The sequence below is a fragment of the Montipora foliosa genome, chromosome 13, assembly GCF_036669935.1.
Source record: "Montipora foliosa isolate CH-2021 chromosome 13, ASM3666993v2, whole genome shotgun sequence".
Lineage (NCBI taxonomy): Eukaryota > Metazoa > Cnidaria > Anthozoa > Scleractinia > Acroporidae > Montipora > Montipora foliosa.
In genome coordinates this window covers 18,411,579-18,435,136 of record NC_090881.1, presented here as the reverse complement: position 1 = coordinate 18,435,136, position 23,558 = coordinate 18,411,579, and the positions used below count along the sequence as shown (strand labels likewise).

At 37.3% G+C, this 23,558-nt stretch overlaps 1 protein-coding gene across 7 annotated transcripts in view; it reads right to left on the bottom strand.

Annotated features, from left to right (window-relative positions):
* The window catches only part of LOC137982206 (muscleblind-like protein 3), a 32,983-nt gene that overhangs the window by 7,563 nt on the left and 1,862 nt on the right, over positions 1-23,558 (bottom strand). For 2 of the 7 annotated variants that reach the window (XM_068829274.1, XM_068829279.1), the window contains exons 2-9: positions 21,613-21,829; positions 17,119-17,286; positions 16,041-16,175; positions 13,361-13,573; positions 11,030-11,074; positions 6,849-6,981; positions 5,769-5,818; positions 794-4,019 (exon numbers count right to left, since the gene is read on the bottom strand). In XM_068829274.1, the coding sequence (XP_068685375.1) occupies positions 3,795-4,019; positions 5,769-5,818; positions 6,849-6,981; positions 11,030-11,074; positions 13,361-13,573; positions 16,041-16,175; positions 17,119-17,286; positions 21,613-21,829 (1,186 nt within the window). In that variant the 3' untranslated portion in view covers positions 794-3,794. The other 5 variants (XM_068829277.1, XM_068829280.1, XM_068829278.1 and 2 more) reach the window with 5 other exon arrangements.

Below are 23,558 nucleotides of genomic sequence, written 5' to 3'. Positions count from 1 at the left end.
ACAAAGGGTCTCAGATTGATTGATTGATAGATTGATAGCTGTCAGTCAGTCAAGTGGGTTAGTGCCAGTTGTGGGATAAGATGTGGAAGAAACCTACAACTGTTGGGAACTAGGCTGAAAAACAAAATGTTACTATGGATGACTTGGCGCTAACAGGAAAGACCTGTCATGTTTGGCTGTGAAAGCAGCAAGTGCATCTTATGCTAGCAAGCACAGTGCAATTAAAAAATGTGACACCCATCAGCTTAATAGCTTAAAAATATAACAGATAAATATACAATCACCTTAAATTCATCAAATTCACTTCCTAAAAAAGAAGGGTGTAAACTATCCAATTACATCAAAGTAACAAAGTAAAATCTCTCTGGGACTTCAATCAGCTGTATGCAAACGCACAGACGTCAAATACCATAACAATGGGATCCAATAAAGAGTAAATTTCAGTGACCGGTGTCTGACACTTGCTGACTGCAGACCGCCAACTACTGTAACCCTAACTCACAGTTATTGAAAGCTAATTGTTTTAAAATGGGTGCTTAGACTTAAATACTATTTTTCAGCACTATTTGTAGGCAATCTGCATTCCACAGTTGTCATATACCTTTCAGTGACACACTATACACAAACAACACAACAGAAAATGTGGACAAACACTTGAAACCATGAACAGATGTATGAGTTACAAAGGGAGTTCATCAGCAAGTTGGCATTGAAAAAGGCAAAGGACAAGGATTTAGGAACACTTGTACAAGTTATTGATAACACACAATAATAATATTATCATCACCAGACAGACCACGAGGACATTTTTAATGAGTCAATATTAAATTCTACAATAACAAGACTTCGTAATACACAAATAAAATATTATTGTCCATTCTACAAAAAAACTGAATTATCATGACATTTACCATTTACAAGAAGATATGGAAATTTCACTGCAAAACAAAATAATTTTGTAATCATTTTACCATCATTTTTTGCCAATTCTAAATTCTGTGTTGCAATAAACTTTCCATAAATGTTTTGATAAAACAATCATAATCTTATAATATTTTAATATTTAATTAATATGTATCATATGGCACAGCCATAGATTACAAAATTTATCATAACAAAAAATGAAATCAATGATATTGTTCATTGTGCCAATCTAGATTCAAGAAAAGTAAGAAAAATAACTTACAGTAATACAAATAATTTGTTAATCTAGAATGGCACATTATAGTTTTCAGAAAACCAACTTTCTTTAAATCTATAACAACTCTTTAGCAAGTTACAGTCACAATAATTATTAAGAGTTGCCGTGTTTCGTTAAAATCCAACACTTCTTCTTTGTGTTTCATAGGGCCTACAAAACCTTACAAACTGTCAGTTCAAAAGTACAATTCTAATAATTATTATTCTGTTAAGGGTTTGTGCCTGTAACATTCAAAATAACATGAAATAATGCAGGCCAATATACTTGTATAATACAAAATACAGCTCTTCTGAAAGTACATACAAAAAAGCCTTGTTTAAATAGTAATGTAAATAACAATATCAAATAAAATTATTATTACAGATTCAAATAATAATTATTCCTTCTAAACAACGCTTGTCATTAATCAATATGTAACTGGAGTGACCTAACTTGCATAACTCTCTGTGCTCTTCTTCAACAAATCCACATCTTTAAAAAAACATGATTCAGTTCTTCTTTAGCCTTATTCTTTGCTCCTGCATATTTTGAAGTAAGCTTAAAATGGATGTCGTATACGGAAGAGTTGATTATGCATAACCATCATACAATTTTTCAGATGAGTGATTCTGCAAAAATGCCACAATATCAAGAAGTAATCAGCAGGTACAAAACACCGGCCACAGGTCAGTGTTTTACAAATACTGAAACAACACTAACCCTTCACTCCACTAATAGGCAGGTACAAAAATCAAATAGTTTTGGCTTACAAAACAGTTTTTTGCTCGATCCGAGTTGATCCAGTCCGGCTTTTGTACCTGCCTCTTGGTTTATAATGCTGATAGTAGCCCTAAAACCTTTGTTTAGGCCTAATGAGCCTAAAGCTTGGCTTTAATGAATGTTTAGGATTCTTTCTGTATTGGTAAAACAATGATCTGCGACCTGTGTTTTGTACCTGCTGAGCAGTAATTGGGGTAGGTTTTTGAAAAACTATGGCGCTGCATCGGAATGCAAGTGAAACAAGGAAATTAAGTTGAATCAAGTGAGTTGATAAAAATGAACGAACCACTCGGGGGTTATTTCAAAGTGTACATTTCCAGTGTTAGTTCTTCATCAGAGCGATAAAAGGGCTAATGTTCCAAACATCAGCTTTACAATCTCCCTACCATGTTTTTTTTTTATCTGATTTGACAAAAGTAAATTACTGAGCAGTGAAATGTGTCTGTCAAGGCTGACAGAATGGTAACAAAGAGGAAAAGGAACATGTATCACTTTGACGACTTTCTCTAGGAATCCCCTTCATTTTCTATTCCCTGCACCAGTTTGTTGGATATAATACTTTTTACTTAATTTGCTGGATCTAGGTTCAGTTCAATCAATTTCTATGGGCTGAGTGCAAAGCATGATGGTGATATATCGGCCATGTTTAATATAATTATCAATATTCACACATGGCTACGAGGCTTTATGTTTAAATTTGAATATTCCTTTGTTTAGAAATTTCCCCTGAGACTTGAGACAAAGAAAACAAATCTGAGCCGTGTAATTTGACCATAAAGCCTTGTAGCCATGCCTGAATGTTGATACATGTATATCAACCTTGGCCTATTGACCTGGTAAAAGTGAGAGGTACAACAAGTTGGAGTATCACCCACAAGGTTAGCAAGATAATAAATATCTTTTGATGACCAAGTCATGTGAAAAACACACTTTGAAATCAAGAGGGCTATATTCAGTACAATTCAGCCCGCTCAACTGGCCAATCACAGTACGACTACTATCTGAGGAATAACTTAGGTTTACATTACTAAACAAAAATTGGTTGCGATTTGATAAAATAGTCAACGCATTTGAAGGTTCACAGAGGACAGTTATGCATATATGTAATTTGAATGTGCATCAAAAAAGGTTTGGAAACCAAATTCTAAATTTGCTGAAAAAAGGTGCCATAAACCAATGTCAAAACAGTATTACATGTACTAGAGTTTTCCGTCTCTAAAATTTAAACTTTTACTCACTGATGACACTTTTCTAATACACAGTTCACAAATTAAAACAATCCATTTAAAGCTTACTTTAAAAATCTGGCAAGAAAATTATCTTTGTTTAAATTTATAATAATATCATTATTACTTCTTACTTCTACATTATGTTCTTTAACTACAGTCTTCACCACCAGGAAGGCAAAGATCTTTCATTTAATATATTAAATTACAGACAGTCAGGAAGTGAAGTGAAACTTCCAAAGCTTTCAATGTCCTGGATAGCCATCTCTCTCTCTCTCTTTGAGTTATAGTACTTGATTTGCTGCCATCACGAAACATCATAAGATAGGCCCATCTTGATATCGATCAGAGTTGGACACTCGGGTCATTTACAGCCCGGTCTTTTCTTTTAACATCTATGTTACACATTGGCAACCCCCAACCACAGTGTAAAGAATGCAAGATCTTGTTTTTTTCGTCATTTCGACTCTTACAACACCCACACATCTGTTATGTTACTCAAGCTGGGATACTGGGCCCAATTACTTCTTTCGGAAACACCCCTTAACTTCTCTGTACCATCGAGTCATGCCCACCACCCATACTCATGCAGAGAAAATGTGATTGTATTACATGTTGTGGTTTGCCATAACAAATGTGGGCGTGGTGGGACCCGAGCCTAAAGTGAAGTTGTTCCAGTACTGGACATCCATGGATTGTTGAGTCTGGGGGTCAATAATTTGGTAAGATGTTTGAGGTGGAAGAGGAGGTGGAGGAGCGAGAGGTGGCGGTGGTGTCGCGGCCGACTCCACTGGCATATAGCTTAATACCTGCGGTTGAACCTGGGGTTGCCACTAGTGGAACAAGGGACAGGAAAGGAAACACCAAAGTTAGAATAACTTGCAAATCAGTAAGCTGTGAATCCTATATGGCAACTCTCAAGAATAGAAATTTTTAAACAAAACCAGGGCAATCTTTAGTGCATACTATACTGCCAGGCAAGAAAGCAGAGCTTTCAAAGAAATTTATTTTTCATAATCATGCTTTCTACAAACTAAGCAAATTGCTATGATCAGTTGCCACTAATAACAAGTGGGAAATCAAAGAGGAATGAGAAATTAGACTTAATCCATGAGGAAGAACAAGTGTCACATTCAACCAAGCAGATGTATGTACCTCATGAATAAATACCTAATGTGATTACAAAAGCACTCTTGAACTTCAAATAAAAGAGTTTCATCATTGCATAGTTTAAAAAAATATCAATATCTCTACCATAGAGGGATATTATTCAAGACTCCCAAAATCCTCTTTTTCTTTGGATGAGTATTCTGGTGTTTAAAACATTTTTAAAGACAGGATTTCAAGCATTTGGTTTTTGAGTGACTATTTCTCATCACACCCAGTTTCAGCTCAGTTAAGTTTACAATGATATGCTATCCCACATATACTGCCTAATTACCACATGAAATGAAGTTAACTTTTTGAGAGTGCCAAGCATTCTACAGTTAAGTTAGCAAAAAGTCCTGCAAGTTCACTTTAAGTCCCAAAAAGTAATGTAACTTATTACCCCACGTCCTTGGGATTTTCTGAGGGTAACAAAAGCCCCATCCAATTTCCTCTGTGGTTAGGGTATGGATATTTTCTGAAACTACAAAATTAATAGAGCCCTTCATTGACATGCAAACCCTGAAGTTCTAAAGAATTTGTCTTTTCCTGCCATCGACTCTGTTCAGTGCACATGACACTACACATACTACAGAAACGGTGGGTCAGCATTAACCACTCTTGTAGCAGTGGTACAAAATGACCAGAAAGTTTACCAGACAGCCAGTTTTTGGGTAAAATTAAAAGCCTGGTTGCCCAAGGAAAAAACAACGGACAACCCAGTCAAAATGATTTTCAGGGTTCATACACTTTTTCAGACCAAAAAAAAAAATTTCAAGGACCTCTTTTTTAATTACATCGAAGAATGTACCCATGGAAATAGTCTGACAGTGCAATTCTTGCTCATTTTCCATAACGTATGTGTGTGAAAATAAGAGAGATTTTCAAGGACTCTCAAGGCCTTGAAAATGTACTCTTGAAATTTAAGGGTTTTCAAGACGGGTACAAAGCCTGGAATTTATCCTATAAGCAGCACCCGACTCCCTGGTCGGTTTTCTATTGTCAATATACGATAGTACTGTGAAGTACATGATAATAAATTTAATTTGCAACTGCTGAGCATTTCCCGCGTTTTGAATATCTGTAGTTTTTATAAAACAATAATCCTTCTTGTCACATAGGAAACTGCTAAAGGCAATATCACAAACATGCAATAAAGACCATTTTTAAAATGCCAAATCGCACAGTAAGAACTATCGGATATTCAAGCTCAATCGCTACGTGATTGCATCTCGACACAATGCGCATTTAATCGTAGGGGTTTGCTAAAGGGCAACCAAATTCACGGCTTTGGTTGCCTGGCTTTTGAAACAGGGACAACCTGGATTTTTTGTTTCTTAATTTCAAGAACTGAATCATGATACAGGATAAGAACTTTAGAGTCTGCATGATTCAAGGCCCAAAAATGGATAAATTGAAGTGTCCAAAGTAATTACCTGAGGAACTTGCGCTTGAACTAGTGGTAAGCCTGGAGCGAGTAAGGGCACTGAAAAACAAAGGAAATGATGAAATTTATTCAACAACTGTGACACAGGCAACCTCAGACCAAAACTTGAGTTATGACCTTCAGAGTGACAGTTAATGGATGCTCAAATTATTATTATTATTATTATTATTATTATTATTATTATTATTATTATTATTATTATTATTTCCACCTTCACAGGCTGATCTTTGCCGCTATAAAAACCTTAAGAAACAGGTCATAACTTATGACCAAGGGATCCACATGATCTCTTCTCCTTAGATTATGTATCAAGAACCTTTCTCATCATCATCATCATCATCATTATTATTATTATTATTATTATTATTATTATTATTATTATTATTATTATTATTATTATTATTATTACAGAAGTTGCTAGGAAAACAAAGCAATGGAGTAATCTTGTGGAGTATAGAGCATATAAAAAATCAAATGAACTTGCTCATGTATTCTGTGATTTAAGTTCACTCCAGAGGGTTAAAAGTGCTTAACTAGCACGAGCCATAATTTTGAAAACTTTCAAAACATCAATAGACCATTGTACAGTTCTGTGCTCAGTTACCAGGCCTTTGAATACAGGCGAGGCTGGAGTTGACCTTGCTTTGATACAAACCTCACTGCTTTTCTTATGTAAATTGAAATCCATTAGCATTACAACAACATGATTTACATAAGAAAAGCAATGAGGTTTGTATCAAAGCAAGGTCAACTCCAGCCTGGCTTTTAAACAAAGGCCTGGTAACTGAGCACAGAACTGTAAAATGGTCTATTGTGCCCGTAAAACACAAAAAGCACTTGTGTTCATACAAGTTCCTGTACATACTGAATTAGCATTAGATGTCTTCAATGTTTGTCATGCACACTTTCAAAGTTTTGCACTGCCTTTAAGCCACTGTTATTAAATTCCTGTGAAATTTTGAGTTTCAAATCACTTGCCTTCCTGTGGAAGGCCTCATTAAGAACAAAGTGTTTATAATGCAGGGGTGAACTTCTTTTCTTCTTGTATGATGTCGAAACTTCTACTTACTAGTAGGTATGAGAGATGCAAACTGCAGTCCTAGAGGTTGATTAAAGGACTGAAGAGCTGTTGCTGCACTGGCTGCTGGCATAACTAGAGGTACTTCCAATGCAGTTTGCTTCTTGAAAGGTTCACCAAAGTTCTGCAAACAAATTATATTGCTTTAGCCTTCAAACAGTAACTGTTGGCACAGTGGGCTTGAGAGATCACCTAACAATACAATAGTACAATACAAGACATACTCAAATTGACCACTCCCCAAAGAGGCTTTTCAGGGCCAATGAAACACAATCAACGAAATGACAGAACAGAAGAAGAAGAACAACAACGGCTACTGTTAAGATTCCCAACTGGCCGGAGGACTACCAGGAACAAATTCAACCAGAGGTCAGAACGGATCTTGAACCCGGGAAATCCGGATTTCGAGGCAAGCTTCCTAACCACTGGGCTGCACTGGCCACATAAACCAAAAGAAGTTGTGCATACACATGTCTGTGCTACATACACTAAACGATTATATTTCAACATAGACTCTTCGAAAAAAGGCAATCCAACAACAAATCTACATAGCAAAAGTGACAGTTCACATTGCAACCATGCCCGGGTTCTTCGAAGCATGGTTAACGCTAACCAGCGTTAAATACAATTTTGCAAACCTATAGGCTTTGATACCTCTTAACCAACGGTTCGCGCTAATCAGGCTTTGAGCAACCAGCCCCATGCAAGTTGACACTCACTTTGACAGTCAGACATACAGTGTACAACAATGTAGTTTGATGCCACGGTGGTTAAAATAAATTTGAATGTAGCTTTAAGAAGTTACAATTCAAATAAAGACCCACACTTTCAACACTCCTGTCTAGTTCCTTCATCGCGGGTGATTCAAAGTTATCGCAAGCGGCCTTTTACCTGGCAGCTATTTGAATCTTATTAAAAGAAAAGGACACTGATAATTACTGTTATATAGCTGAGTTTTTCCCCCAGCAGCATGCACTCTCATTGGTTACTTCGAGGTCACATGACATCTAACAATAAAACTGTTTCTCGCCAAAAGTCTCTGAGTGGGCAACAGTGCAAAATCTATGACATCAGAGGGTAACAGTGCACTGTTACCCACGAATGTTGACCAACAACCGCCGTTGCTGTTGCCGTTGCACATTTTTATTTTTGCACTATAATTATAACAAATCACTTAATGACTGGTCCCTCGGGAAACAGGTTCATTTTCTTTCCCTTGAATCACAATGTTTCCCTTGGCTGCACCTCCGGGAAACATTGAGATTCTCGGGAAACAAAATGAACTGTTTCCCTCCGGACCAGTCATTAAATGTTTACTATTACACCCACCGCCACCCCTTGCTTTTTTTAGCAAATTGGTAGCATATAAAAGGACTGTTACAATGACTTTGGTCACCCCTGATGGAGACACTGGACAGTGTTAAAGTGTTGGGTCTTTCAATTGTAATCTTTTAACTGAGCTCCAATCAAATTTCTTATAACCAGAGTAGCAACGAACTATGTCCAAATCTACATAAACTGTGCAAACATTCAACATACACCTATTCAGTGAGTGTGACTGAATAATGTCATAATGATGAAACTACCAGAGGAAATTGTGCAACACTGGCAAGTTAGCTTTTCAAGGAGTTATTTCCAAAAGTAAACGCCCCTCAACAGCAGACAACATATTACAGTCGAACAGTTCCTCCTGACTCAACCGCACAAAATCAACTGAAGGCAGGCATCTTCCTCTTGTCGGTTTAAGTTGTTGTTTTGAATGTCACTGAATACAGAGGGTTTCTTATCAAATTAAAACACGTATACCTACCATTCACACAAGTTAAGATAAAAGAAAGAAAAATTGTTAAGAAGCCAGGGCTCCAAGCTTCAAAATATGTAAAATTATTTGGGTCATAATCACATCAGTAATATCATTGCAAACAAGAAAGACAATGAATTTGTGATAAAGAAATGATGATCCCTTCAAGAGCATAATTTTACATTATTTTTGGCCTCTTTTCAGGCCATGGGGTGTCAAGAGATTATTGGCTTTCTGAGTTAGCGTCACAGCATAATTTTACATTATTTTTGGCCTCTTTTCAGGCCATAGGGTGTCAAGAGATTATTGGCTTTCTGAGTTAGCTTTGCTGAGACTTAATAGGCCTTATCGCGGTTTTGACCGCCATTTTGACAGGTAGGCAAAGCGTAAAGAATTTGTAGTGTTTATACGGGGATCCGATGTCAAATAATTTTTGTTAAATGCTAGTTCCGAAAAACTTATGAATTGAGAACTGAAGGTACAGGGCAAAAGATTATGCAGAACAAATTTTAGGCACTAACCTTTTACAGAAGTTGCCCGGCAGTGTTTTCAATTTTTCCGTATATTTGTCTGTAATTTTTTCCCACGAATTTTCAGTAACAATTACAGACAAGTGTATGGAAAAATCGAAAACGCTACCACGCAGCTTTTAATGAAGGCTAGTCCCTAAAAATTGGTCTGTATAATCCTTTACCCTGTACCTTCAGTTCGCGATTCATAATTTTTTTAGAACTAGCATTTAACGAAAATTTTTTGACATCGAATCCCCATATAAACGCTACAAATTCTTTAAAACACTTTGCCTACCCGTCAAATGACAGCCGAAACCATGATAAGGCCAATTTTCTGTCCTCTAGTTTGAAAGATTCTGTAAACACTTAGCCTACTGCCCAAAATACTTCTACTGAAGTACTGCAACTGACCAACGCTTTGAAAGGAAAATAAAGAGGTGACGGCCCCCTAACTCAAAAGCTTCCCCAACATTTACTTTTGTCAAGTTTGCCTGTTCCCCTAAACATAAAGAAAAACCAATCATAAATGTTTGTCGCAATTCCTCTTAATAGATACATTTGTTCATATGATTAAGGGTTGAATTGGTTTCAGTTTCCATTGCTATTTCCTTGTACTAACCAACAGAAAACCAGGAAAATGGCAAAAGGATATTCCGCCATGATGCCACATGTTCCAAGCTAACCACTAATTTATAGAGAAGAATAGTTTCCAGGTCCAATCAATAGAGAGATTCAACAGCCTTTCTTTCAAAAACAATACAATATGAAACATTTTCAGAATTTAAGGGACACTGTCATGCAATGACATGCGCAGTATTTCTCACACCCAGAGATTTTATTACAGACTTTTAATTTTTTGTTTTCTCTGTTTAGTGTAGACTTAATACGGTTTCCAAAAAGCAATAAAATGCATATTTATCTATTATCAATGATTTAGAGTTCAATGAATAAGAGTGAACACAAATACATGTATCATGCCATATTTGTTCACTGTCAGCTGAATTCAGTGAAGTGTGACCAGAAACTGTTGACCATACAAGTGCTCACACAGAAAATAATATTTTTTCTCTGCGATATACCAAACATATTATCACCAGGTTAACATGCCATTTCAAAGTGGAAAGAGAGTGCATTTATTTCCAAGAGACGACTACTTTGAAGTCAAAAGAAGGAGACCAGGGAAAAAATTTAGCTGTGTTTTACTCACCGCTTGTGACTGCCCGAAATATGTCTGCATTCGCAGGTCTACTACTATAACTTCTTCTGGTGCAAAAAAAATGAGCCATGAAAATGGTAGTCTCTTAATCAGTCCATTTCTGCATTAACACCATTGCTTGCAACAGATTATTATTGAGACTCACTTTGACACAACTCACACTTGATCTCTTCTACTGCGTATAGACAAGGGACTTGTTTTATCCTTTATGCGCCCTACTGTTAATCCTTATTGGCATGGGCAAAATTCAAACAAGTTTAATTAATTTAATTTAATTGCTCCAAATTAAGAATGAAACACACTTGCAAAGGAATAACAAAGTGCGACAATTATTTGAATGAGATTGGTGGCATAGTTTTTTTGACTTCTGGTATTGAAGAGAAAGGTTGTATTACAGAATTACAGATTTTAATCATCAGTGGGGGCTGCTTCAGGGATAAAAGAGTTAAATCTAACAAAAAGGATGAAATGGCAATAGTGTTTTTTTGAAAGCAATAAATATTATTGTTTCAATTCTGGCAAAGAAAAACAATAATATGAAGGCATATACAAGCTTGGAGCCCTGTCGTCATTGCATTAACTGTGCATCTATAACAAAAAAAATGCGTGCTTGTTACAAGAATAGCAAAGGGCAGTTAAGTACCAGTTCTGGAAAAGTGTCATGGGGCCTCTTGCGGCTCCCCTCCAGCTAAGACAGCAGGCGTTGTGCAAGCACAAAAGGTATGAGCCGCAAATGCCAGCAGCAGCATCATGAAAGCGCCGGCAGCAGCACATGAAAAGAGACAAGCAAAATGCAAGTCATGATTTATGCAAATTGCTAGCTACAAAAATGAGCCCCATGCATGATCAAAGACCACATCACATGGTCAATTAGTTTCTGTACCAACGATCTATCTTACAGCTGCCAACACCTTAGCACGTGTGAAATCACAGTGCTCAATTTGACTTTATATGGTGTACATTACGCGAACATATCCATTTGGTCAGAGAGACTGTACAAGTAATGAGAGAGTTTGGCTTTCAAAAGTGTGTTCCAGGTTCCAAGGACTTTATGTCACATATGGGTTGAGGCACAGCTTCGTGAGTCCACAACATTTTGACCACTGTGATGACGAACATCATTGTTGATAAGAGTACAAACAACGCCAAACCACTTTCGATTTGTTAATTGTTCTAAAAATTGACCAAGGTCATTGCCAAAGTATGAGCTAAAATAATTCATTAGACTCTTGTTTATGGAAGGAATTACGTGGGAGAGTAGTTACTCAAGGAACACAGAACGATTTTTTCTTCATACGCATTTTTCTCTTTTAAGTAATCCACTTCACAAGCGACAACAAAATACACACCTTCTGAATGTTGGCAGAGACCTTAGATCGTTGGTACTTTATCCTTAATAAGCTAAAGCATGCAAGCAACAACAAAAATTCTCTAGCATCATTGTTCTTTAAAAGCAGCTCTGGTTATTAAGCAAGGCAAAGCCTTTGTGCTGCTTTGAAGAATTTATCATTAATTTATGATAATCGTGCAATTATGTTTATGTTATGGTGCAGGGTTATCAAAGACATTTTCAATTAATAATAATATTAATCATTCATAAATACTTCGAAGAACAGAATACAAACACTTCAAAAAAAACTGCTTTTTTAGTATTAATTTCCCATTTTAATCTAAGGACTTAAAGCGCTTATAATAGCCACTTCTTTAAATAAAATTTCAGAACCATCACAATTTTTCAGAGCTTTTAAAACACGCACACACTTTGATTACCTTAAGATACAACATGATTTACAACACGTAGTATTGTAATATGTTGATTGTGTATAGTGCGTATAGCTTAGAGGTGTAGTGTAATTTCGAATGTTCTGTGTTTATCATAGATAGGTAGCGTAGTTTCGATATATAACTCCTATGTATAGTTTAAAATTAACATGTAAACTAATATATGGATATATTAAACAAAAAAACAACAAAAAAATAAAAATAAAAAAAATACAACATAATTTATGTACAAATATATGTATTCGGAATTTATTTCTTGCCATATGAAACTTCATCATTGACGAATCAGCTGACAGTAATTTCTGGAAATCACCTGGACCATAACCCACCCTAAATTCCTGAACAATACAGTTCGAGCCTTTGCTAAGTCAACTCCTATTTTTCCGCAAACTGTAAGTACTCTCTGTTGTCTGGGACAGCATGGCTGTCACATCATGCCATTTAAAACATGCAAAACAATTATATTTAAAAAGGTTAACCACAAGATCTTAACATGCTTTAAAACCTTGGAAGGATTCTCCACCTTGATGTTATTTCTGTGATGTATCATGGTTGATGTATCATGGTTGGTTCATTTCTGTGATGTATCATGGTTGGGTGGGTAAATGCTCGGAGATATTAGCTACACCAAGCTACTCTAAAAATCCGAGGGTAAATAAAGATATATGATATGATATATGATTTCTGTGTCGTTTTGGAATGTTCTCTTATTAATGTTCCAAAGATTTTTTGCAGCTACTCTGGCCCCCCCTCCTCATCAAAAACAAAAAAATATTTAATTCAATTTGATCTGACTTAAATTAATCATTTATTTGTAGTCTATCTAATTAGTAGAGCACTTGAACTGGCCATGTAACTGTTATTGTTGTGGATTTGACTTTGACAGACAATAGACCTTTTTGCAGATACGGCGGCCATTTTGATTTCTATTATTTCAAATAGCTATTATGGGATGCCCAGGAGGCAAATACATATTAATTTGCCCCCTGAGCATCCCATAATGTCTTTTGAAACAATAGAAATCAAAATGGCCGCCGTATCTGCAAAAAGGTCTATTCATTTGACTTTTGATTGCTCATTTAGTTAATGGTCAGGCATGCGCTTATGGTGTACTACATTAATTCAAAACAATAACTGCATGCATTGCTTTTAAAGTCAAGCAATGCAATGCAATGCAATACATGCAACTAACCGGTAAGGTCTGTTGCTGGGCAGCTCTTACTCTCCCTTGAAGATGCCCTGGTGGGTGAAAATACCGACATGTGTCCCTCTGACATCTCCCCTTCATAAAATCCATACAGACAGTGATCATCCCATCAGAACTGTCGACAGAAACATGCCCTGGAGGATGTGCATACCTGCACTCTTCTCTTGAGCACAAACCTCTCTGAAACTCTCGGCAGACCTAAGAAAACCAAAATTTACGAAACGTGATAAGGGTAACTGAATATACAAGTGTCAAATACAAGAGAAAAGTCAAACGAACTGTTTACATTTTTTCTTCATAACGAAGTCATGACTACTCCGAAATGTTGGATTTTTAGACCATTTTATGTTTTAAGAAATCGCTCATGACCTTGAAGCATTGAACTCTGGTTCAGAGCTGGGGTTTGAGTTAAAAAATGTCCTTATTTGGATGTAACATAGCTCGTACATTTTCCTGCGAGTGCAGCTTCCATTCTTTTTTTGTCCATATTTGGGCATAAAATTGGTGTCCTAAAATAACCATCTTTGTTCCAAGGAAACGAGTTGCAAGTTATACTCTCTAAGGTCAATTGTGCCTGTGTCAGTAGTCAATGGGTTACTGGTTGCTTTCACTTACACATGCCTCATACAGAGCAAAACTTTTTTAGACCACCACTCCACAGAAATCAGTGACCTACTCAACAGATGGTTACAAGTTATGAGAAGCATGCCGACTTTGATTTAAGCATCACTAAGTACCCTCATACAGTCATTGTACCCTCTCCTCAAATTTAACATCACTTGTGTCTAAAATATAGACAACAAATGCCACAAAGTGGTTGACCAGACTCCTCAATAATAAAAAAACAGCTACAAAACGATTACCTTAGAAATAACAGAACCCCTAACATTAACTCTTTTAAACACCTGGCCCCAGTTGTTCGAAGGGTTATTAGCGGTATCCACTGGATAAATCACTATCCACTGGATAACTCAATAGGCCATATTTGAGTTCATGTCTGCCTCCTCTTCAAAGCCAGTCTAAGTGCAAAGTTTTTCTTATGAAAATTGGTTTTCATTCATATGTAAAGTAGAACTAATAATTAGTTTTTGTGATGGTAATTATTAACTTCGCACTTAGACTCGCTTTGAAGAGAAGGCAGACAAACTTGAAAATGGCCTATTCGTTTCGTTAGTGTTTATTCGCTGGATAGTGATTTTTTCGATGGATGGCGTTATCCACTTTTTGAACAACCGACGCCTGGTGTACTCCTAGACTTCAAGGAACACTTCATGACGTTGATCCAAAGTGCACAATCATGCATCTCATCAATTTCATTCCTGGAAATGTGTATCCTTCCAGCATAAACGTTATAATCAAAATGAGCTCTCCCTTAGCTTTCCTAGATGCAATGTGGCAATGTGGTGTAAAACAACTTAAGCCCTGTTTATATGGAGAAATTTGTCCCATGTAAGAGGTTCGCCCTCCAAGTCAACTTTAGCGAGCATTTATATGAGAAAAGAATTTACCCTTTTGCTTGAGTCAAGAGCTGCCCACCTCAGTTTCGATCGTCAGGAGACTAGGAAGACAGCGTTTATGCATGCTCTCATCATCTTGCCTTGACCAATATGACCCGCCTAGGTGAGCCAAAGTGTTTCCATGAAAACGTGTTGGCCAGGCTGGGAGGGTGACCTTACCATTGAGAACGGGCGACTCGGCTAGCCGGGTCACCTTTTTAGCCAAGCCAACTATTTTTTCTCCTTTAAATGGTTCACAGCATTTTATAAGGAAATGTACGAAAAATTGGCTCACCCAGGGTAGCTTGGGTAGGCAAGTGACCCTTCTACCTGGGACAACTTTTCTCCATGTAACTGGGCCTCAGAAATTTTTTTCCAATTAAAATCTGTTCAAAGAGGATTTTCATTACAGCTCTAGGCACTTAGGTTTTTTTAACTGCTTCTTATTATTCTAATTTTATACAACCAATTTAATAATAAGAATCAATTAAAAAACAAATCAGTTTACCCCAAAGGAAAACAACAAAAAGGTCACCTGTCTGTCTGTTTGTCTGTCTGTCAATCTATCCACAGTGCTAATACTCGTAAAATTAATAGTGTACGGTGGCAATTTACATTATCAACATTAATCTTCCACAGTGTAATACGTGTAAAATTAATAGTGTTAAAAGGATGGCTGTATCCCATTTCAGAGATCGCATCTTAGAATCCCTGTTGGCTAACATCTAATGTCCCTACCCCCCTTCCAAACGACCTTTCCTCACTCTCACCTTTCCCAAATTTATGTACTGCCCACTTACACATACATGTAACACCCAAGCATTCTAAGGACTCTAAAATTAGTGTTAACCTTGGAACCCAGACAGTTTTAAAAATAAGCAGACTTAGCAAAGGTCAGGGTAACTGGCCATCTGAAAATTGACACTTCAAGAGACATGTAACACCCAAGCATTCTAAGGACTCTAAAATTAGTGTTAACCTTGGAGCCCAGACAGTTTTAAAAATAACAGACTTAGCAAGGTCAGGGTAACCGGCCATCTGAAAATTGACACTTCAAGAGACAGATTAATCTCACCTAACTTCCTATGTCTGCATAAATAAGAATTAACTACCCCACAAATGGTTTCATTAAACAATCAAAGTTAAGCAACGTTCAAAGCCATTCTGACCTCAAGCTTATCAGACTTGTCTAGTCTTCTAGAGTGAGTTGGAGTTGCAAGAGCTGCTGCATCTGGAAGAAATGCCACAGGATGTTGAAGGTATGTTCCATTTGATGCGGGGACACTCAGTGGCCATGTGGGGATCTTGAATAAAAGAAAACAAAGCACATTAAAGGCACTGTTATACTATGCTATGGAACTTGTCTTGCAAGATGCACCAAACGTTGCACAAGTGGTTACCACAAGCAACACTGGGAGGCACGTTTGCAGGTACACTACAAGGCCGCACTTGAAGAAAGGTGAACTTTACCCTACTTTCTGCAAATCACCTTGCACTGACATTGCAAGAGAATTTACAGCTAAGACAAATATGTCTTAGTCTAACAGCCCTGAAAAGTTATGCAAAACAATTTTTTTTTTTTAAGTTAAATATAGCATCCATACATCGTATAGTTCTAAGGTGAATCCCTGGATTCAATAAGTTCTCTATTCAAATAAAAAAAGCAGAACTGTGTCACATGCAAAAAGCACTCCATGGCTTCTAAGCAGAGCTGTTAGTTTAACAGACATCTATGTACTGTAGAAAACAGTAAAGATAAATGTAGTAACCACACTGAGCAGATAATAATTACATGTACATTCTTTGTTGTTCTGGTCCATCTGGCTGGACCAATAAGAAAGCCACTTGTCTAACTCTATAAAACATCTTTTCACCTCCTGTTATCCCCTTTGTCTGAAAGTACTTGAATGGTCATACTCACAGCTCTACTCGCTTTTTGACTTTAGAGGCCGGTATAACTATCACAAGTATGGTTTTTTCCTTTTTCAGTTTTAATAAAACTAAGAATAAACTCAACCCACAAATGGCCTCAAGTCCAGGAACAGAACCTGGGCAACATTGGTGGGAGGCCTGTGCTATACGGTGCCTTATGCTCCCCCAGCGGGGCTCCGAGGATTGAGTGATGTGCTATACAATGCACCATGCCTGCTCCTCTGAATGACATTTCTCCTTTTTCATGAAAAACTCCCCAAGAATCAAAGCAAATTCAACACAATTGAACATAACAAAATTAATAGAAACACCTACAAAAGATGGATTTGCTAACATCTGCTGTGCTAGGGGTGCAAAAGCTTGTTGCTGGAAAGCGAGTTGCTGTTGCTGCTGTTGTTGAAGAAAGCGACCATTATTCTCCATTTGAGCCTTGATATGTTTTGGAGGATGCAGATACTTGCATTTGTCACGATGACACCGGCTCTAAAATTAAAGAGTGAATTTAATCTTTGCATAATACAATCCTTAAACTGTTTTAAACACTGTTTTATGCACCGACGCACTAATCATTCACCCATTTGTTCAACTGGTCACATGAATTCAGCCATTAGCTCAATTGGTCAAGTACTGGACTACACGTACCACAGAGTACACTGTATGCTAGTGGTACAAACCCCAACTGAATGAGAATTAGAAACTACAAATACATGTTAAGGTATGACCTTAATGAAATAAAGCTAATTTTAGAAGAACAAGGACTTTGACAAGCCATCTTCAAATTGTCCTCTTAACTTTAACATCCATTTGTGTCCATAAAACACAGAAAATTATATTTTAAGTGTCCCTCAAACTTTACCTTTCAAGTACCAAACACATGAAAAGTTAAAAGAACCAAAACCAAAACAAGTTCTTTAATACTTTTAGGTTGAAAATATCTGTTTTTAATTATCTTAACTTAGGGCCTGTTGACATGGAGATGGGGGACTCCGGGTACATGAGGTACCCCGCCTTCCCGTAGTAAAAAAAAAAAGGCGAGCCTTAATATGCAATATTAAAAGCCCCGGGGCACTAGGGAGAGTTTCAAAATGTTCAAACTAACGATAAATGCCCGAATAGACATCACCCCAGTGAGGCGGGCTACCCCACCTTCTGCATTCACAAGAAGAAAGCTCACCACACCTAAGCAAGTTAACCGGCCTGGCTGACCCGGCAACCCGCCTCGGTAGGATACCCCACCTCTCAAGTGAATACAATCAATAAAAAAAAGAGAAAATGTATACAGCGATTGGTTACCCCACCGAGGTGGGGTACCTCACCCACCCGGGGTCTTCCACCTCCAGGTGAACAGGTCCTTGAAAAAAAGTAGCTGACTTCTCTGAGTGAAGTAGCTAATGCTCTTCGTCTATAATTGGTTCTTCTTGAAACCACTGGATGTCAATTTATGATTGTTTGAAACCTTACAGTGATCACCACTGAGGAAAACGTCTCCGAATACAGAACTGATTAAGCATAGGCTTTCAGAGGAGTTCTCAAACAGATCTTTTCTATAAGATTATTTCCCATAAACAACAGTTTCTTACGCACTTTTCCTGTGATCCAATTCTAAAGCACCTACTATTAAAAAACTTTACACTTACATGTAAAGTATCTTCTGCTCAAAAATAAAAGGTAAGTGGAAATTTGAAAAAAAGTTCTTAAAAGGGTTTATTCTGATCCTTATGGCAGTTAAAGTTGTTAATCCTGTAAAGGCATCAAAGCGTAAGCACTTAATAACAATACAATAATAAATGAATGTGGTTTGCTAGAGATCAGATGTGCACAAAAGATAGGTATAAATAGACCACTGTTTTTTGTTCAGGGCAAGTTGTAATTACAGGGTCTTTACAGGAGGTATAAAGTTACCAAAATCCCAGTAAGCCCATAGACATTTGTCTGAGCATTGTAAGGAAATCTCCTGCTAGCTGCACACTTCAAATTTCAACATTCTACCAACACCAAATGAAATCAAACTTCAGGGTACTTTTCATCTCAACATTGTCTATTTTTATCATTTTAAACACAATAATTAGTTAAGAATTAACTTATTACACTGTCAAAGACATGGGTTTTCAATCTCTGTCAAAATCATCTAATCACTGACTTTGCGACAGACTACCAGACTACAATCATCATGACAACCCTTAGGCCAGATTATTTTATTAAGTGATAATACGCAAAGTACTGATAACAATCCAGTTGGTTTTCACACGTCAAGAGAACATACAAAAGGCAAGGGAGTTCACATTATAAATACAGCTTTTAAAGCCTGGCTGATTAAAGTTCTGTCAAAACAGTCTACTGACCAAATTCCAAGTACCAACTCGGAAGAAAGCAGAACACTTAACACAGGCCACTTCCTATCTATTTAGTACTTCTTGCAAAGCTCAGCGCACTCCCAGAATTTGTATGCAAAATGAAACACAAACTTAGTGATCATTGCCTAAACATGGGTCAAAATTATTTAACACAAAATTTGTTAGTCTAAGGATTGACCTCTCACCAGAAAATTACTCTCCAACAATAATAGTCCCTGCTTTTTATCGATTCTGCTTGGACTACATCCTTTTCACAGTAAAAACATTCCGACATGAACATGTCGATGTCTTTAAACAATAAAACTTCTTTTATCACTACAAGTGGACATATCACGGCAGTTTTTTAACACAAAGGATTTGGCAACAACACACGCAAATAAAAGATTTTTCGTTTTCTGAAAAAAAATTTCTTCGAGCTGAATGACTCAAAATTCAGGCAAATTTTCATTTGATACTCAGACAAGGGATGATAAATTTGCAAGCAGGCTTTTGAAAATCAATAAAAGTTTATCTAATTAAGCACAGGAGCTTAAGGAAGATTTGTTACCCAATGTGCAAGATGTTCATTTTTAACAAATTGCCTTCTGGTGGAGACAATATTGGGGTCATACAATGCTGGTGTTTTCACACTAAGTCTACTATAAGGAACATGTTCTAAATGCTGAAAAATTGGGAATTCAAAATGTCTCCAACAATAGAGCATAAAACTTTTGAAATTTAATTTTTGAAGCACACCTTTCCAAGAATTTTTCACTTGAAAGATAACGAATGCGGAAACCATGACAAGATGCTTCTAAATTTTGGCAAATTTTCCCAATTGTCTTTCAAAAACAAGCCAAACGGGTTTGACTAAAGAATCTTGAAAAGACGTCATACATCACAACATGTGTTTCATAAAGAAAGGAAATGAAAAATACGTTACTGAAGGTCATGTATTAAAAAAATGCAGCTGTAGCTTTTTAAATGAATATTACATTCCAAGTTGAAGAATACAGAAAAGAATAAAATTAATTAATATCTTCATCACTTAAAAAGGTTTCTATTCTTGAAAAATCAAATTCAAAACTCATACAAGATGTCTCAAAATTCATACAATTATCGTAAGAACCGAATTTTATTTCTTTTGTCCCAACGTTATATGCAAATTACTAAATCAGCAAAAAATTCTGATATTTAATACCCACACGCGGAAACACAAGAGAATTCATGACAAGGCCAAGAGCAGAACCAACGGAAGTCTTAATCAATATTTCAATTTCTTTTGTTTAAGCCCAAGAATTTATGATAACATTGCAAATGTAAACTCCTGTCACGCAAAGAACTCAACTATGTTGAAATCCCTAAAGAACGAAGTATTAAGTGATCTGGCAAATTAAAAAATCGCGTGAGATCATTTGAAAATAAATTTAAGAAAGAACACGCGATTGATTTCGCCAAGCGACACCCCGACTCACTTGGAGTCAAAGTTTTCTCTGAAAGCTGATGTTAGTACAAAATGATCTTTGTCAATTCCGGGGCTTTCGAGAATGGCCATGGACAAATATTTCTATTCTTTTGAGATCTGCCCCAGAGGAGGAAGAACAAAGAACATTCTCTGTATGGCTGTGTGCGTCCGTGTCTCAAAACGCGCAAAATGAAAACAAAATAGAACCGAGAAAAAAAAATTCCTCACCCGATAGTTTGATTTCGAAAAGCCAAAATAGATCCCCTAACTTGACGTGATCGCTGTGCAAATAGCAAATTTCGTGCAGCAAAAAAATCGTGAACTTGCGATTCGGTCACGAAACCGAGCATACAAGATACATTTCATGAAAGCAATACAACACGCAACGTTTTATCTGGAATTTACACCAACGAAATGGCAATTTTTTTTTTCCAAATTGACAAGACGTCTACATTGCATAACAGAACAAACTGCGACGTAATCCTGGATTTATAGTCTACCACCAGTTTGAAGTTCGAAATATTGGTAGACTTAAACAAAAGAGCCACAAATATAATTTAGAACTCCAGCGTAAGCACTCAGACGACCTATAATCAAAGTTTTACGTAGTTTTGACAGAAACCCGGCGCGTTTCCCTAAAGTATTGAAATGCTGAGGTTGCACATAACAGCGCCATCCTTAAGCAATCCGAGAATTTCTTCTTACATAATAAAAATATAGTTTTGTAAACAGCGATGAATCCTACCAGGAAAAAATTATTACGGAAAGTGAATTATTAAGAGGGATACTTAGAATGCGCTGTCATAACTCGTTAACGAAATCATAAACGTCAAACGCCCGCGAAAATAGTTGCGTCGTAAAAATAAGCTGAACGACGCAACAAGTTTTCGAACATCTTTCCCAACAAAGTAAAGTCCCAAGACTGCGGCTAAAATCGCGGAAACCTTTACTTTACCACAGGAAATTCGTGACACCATAAAACCAGTCCTTTAAAAAGAAAAACGCAGGTACCTTCAACGAGTCGAAACAAGCTGTGACTTTTCCATTTTGGATAAGCACATGAGGCGGTGGATGTGCGAAACGACATTCATCCTCCGTCCGCGAACATGTTCCACGCTGAAATTCCCTGCAAACCTCTACAAGTAACCATCTTGGATCTTTACCCATTACGGGGACTATCATCTTTGGAGCGAATATGTCTCTAGTCTCCTTGTCAGTGAGCAGGCACCTAACGATTAAAGGCGGAAATCATGAATGAAATACTTTCTTTTAAATGCGCCAGAGTTAGCAATGCGAACGCGATTCCCGATATTTCGAGAAGTTTGGGGAATTTGTATTTGGCGTATTTGGAAACACAGCAATGCGCATGCTCAATACGACCAAAACACCGCGGGCTCGAATTACATAACAATGAGTCATCAATTACTTGTAAGGTCAGGGTCAATGTGACGAGCCTAATTTCTCTTTCCTTTTAGGCAAAACTCAAGGAAAATGACCTTTAAATGCAAAAACTAGTTGAGATTTTTCTTTATGACCCAAATAAAGCCGATTATTTTTAATCGTTTTGCTGGTATCTATGCTCGTGACTTGTTTGCTTGTGACGCATCACGCGAGTACGTGATGGATCGTGCACCTTGTCCTGAGCCTTCGCGGTGACGTCATCACCAAGAGTGATTTGAATAAGGGGTGAGCTTTTGTTTCCTTTTCCGCATGAGAGGACAAGTAAAAACGAGTTGTCAAATGCCTCAAAACCGCATTAAACGACCGGCTTTCATCGTCTCCAGCTGTCCCGTCAAAGGACCAAAAGAGAAAAATGCAAAGCGTTTCTAATGGAGTCAGTCTTACGGCGACGTTCAAATACATTGTCACCAGGCTTGTGTGTAGGACACATGTCGGAACTGGAATACGTAGCTTTTGCAAGAAGCGTGGGTTCCATTTATGTAGCAATAGGAAATTATTCAACACGATTCATGAAAGAGTTAAGCATTACGGATGGGCGAAAAAAGCACGCTTCCCCCAAGCAAATCGCTCGCGTGATTTCCAGTTTCGTGCATTCTATGAAAAGAAAAAAATGTACAAAAACCGAAGCCCGAAGCAATTTTCACTGTGGGAGGTAATGTGTTTTTTCCAAGCTTCTATGGGATTGATTGTGGCGTTTTTGTTCCGTCAGAAAACCATGCGTTAAAAAATTCTTCCCAGTAAGGCCAATGTTATTGAGTTTCGCGATTCGAATGCTGCTAGTACGTGAGCGCCAATAGCTTCCATCGGTCAAATACCAATTTGCCGGTTAATTGATGATTCATCCATTTCTTTGTTCACCTGCGTCTGAAAATCATTGCTGGCTGTTCAACGAATACCAAAGAAGGGCAGCATTTCCGTCCGGGTGCAGTGGTGACCATGTTTGCCATCGTGGGAGTAATTTTAAACTCTCTTTATAGCGATTAGACGGAACTCCGACGACGCGATTTCGATATCGCGGCAAAAGTTGTTCAGTGGTTTTGGTATTATAACAATTGAAACTCTTTCCATGCATTACTTCCCTACAAGAGACGAGACAGTCTCGGACAAGTTTTGGTTTTCAAGAATCTCGTGCACGCCTATATTCGGCTGTTTGAGATGAAAAAATCTGGCGAAACCCTCTTCAGCAAACGTCACCAATTTTAGAGGTTGGGTTTGTGGTCGACGCCTTCCGTGACCAGAACCGTCTGCATGAAAGAGATCCATGAAAGATAAACTAGCGAGCAATTGCCAACTCACGCGCAATTTTGATAGTTTCGTTGTTTTCAGCATAAGCTAGAGAATTAACTAATATTTCGATACCTCAACGGGGCCTCTTAAAAGTAGTTTAAAAAACACACGCAAATCTTCCTTGTCCAAACTGCCCGTTGCTTGCTTGCTTTTCGTGCAAGGATTTCGAGTGCAACACGAACAAAAACTGAATAGACATTTGTACTAGA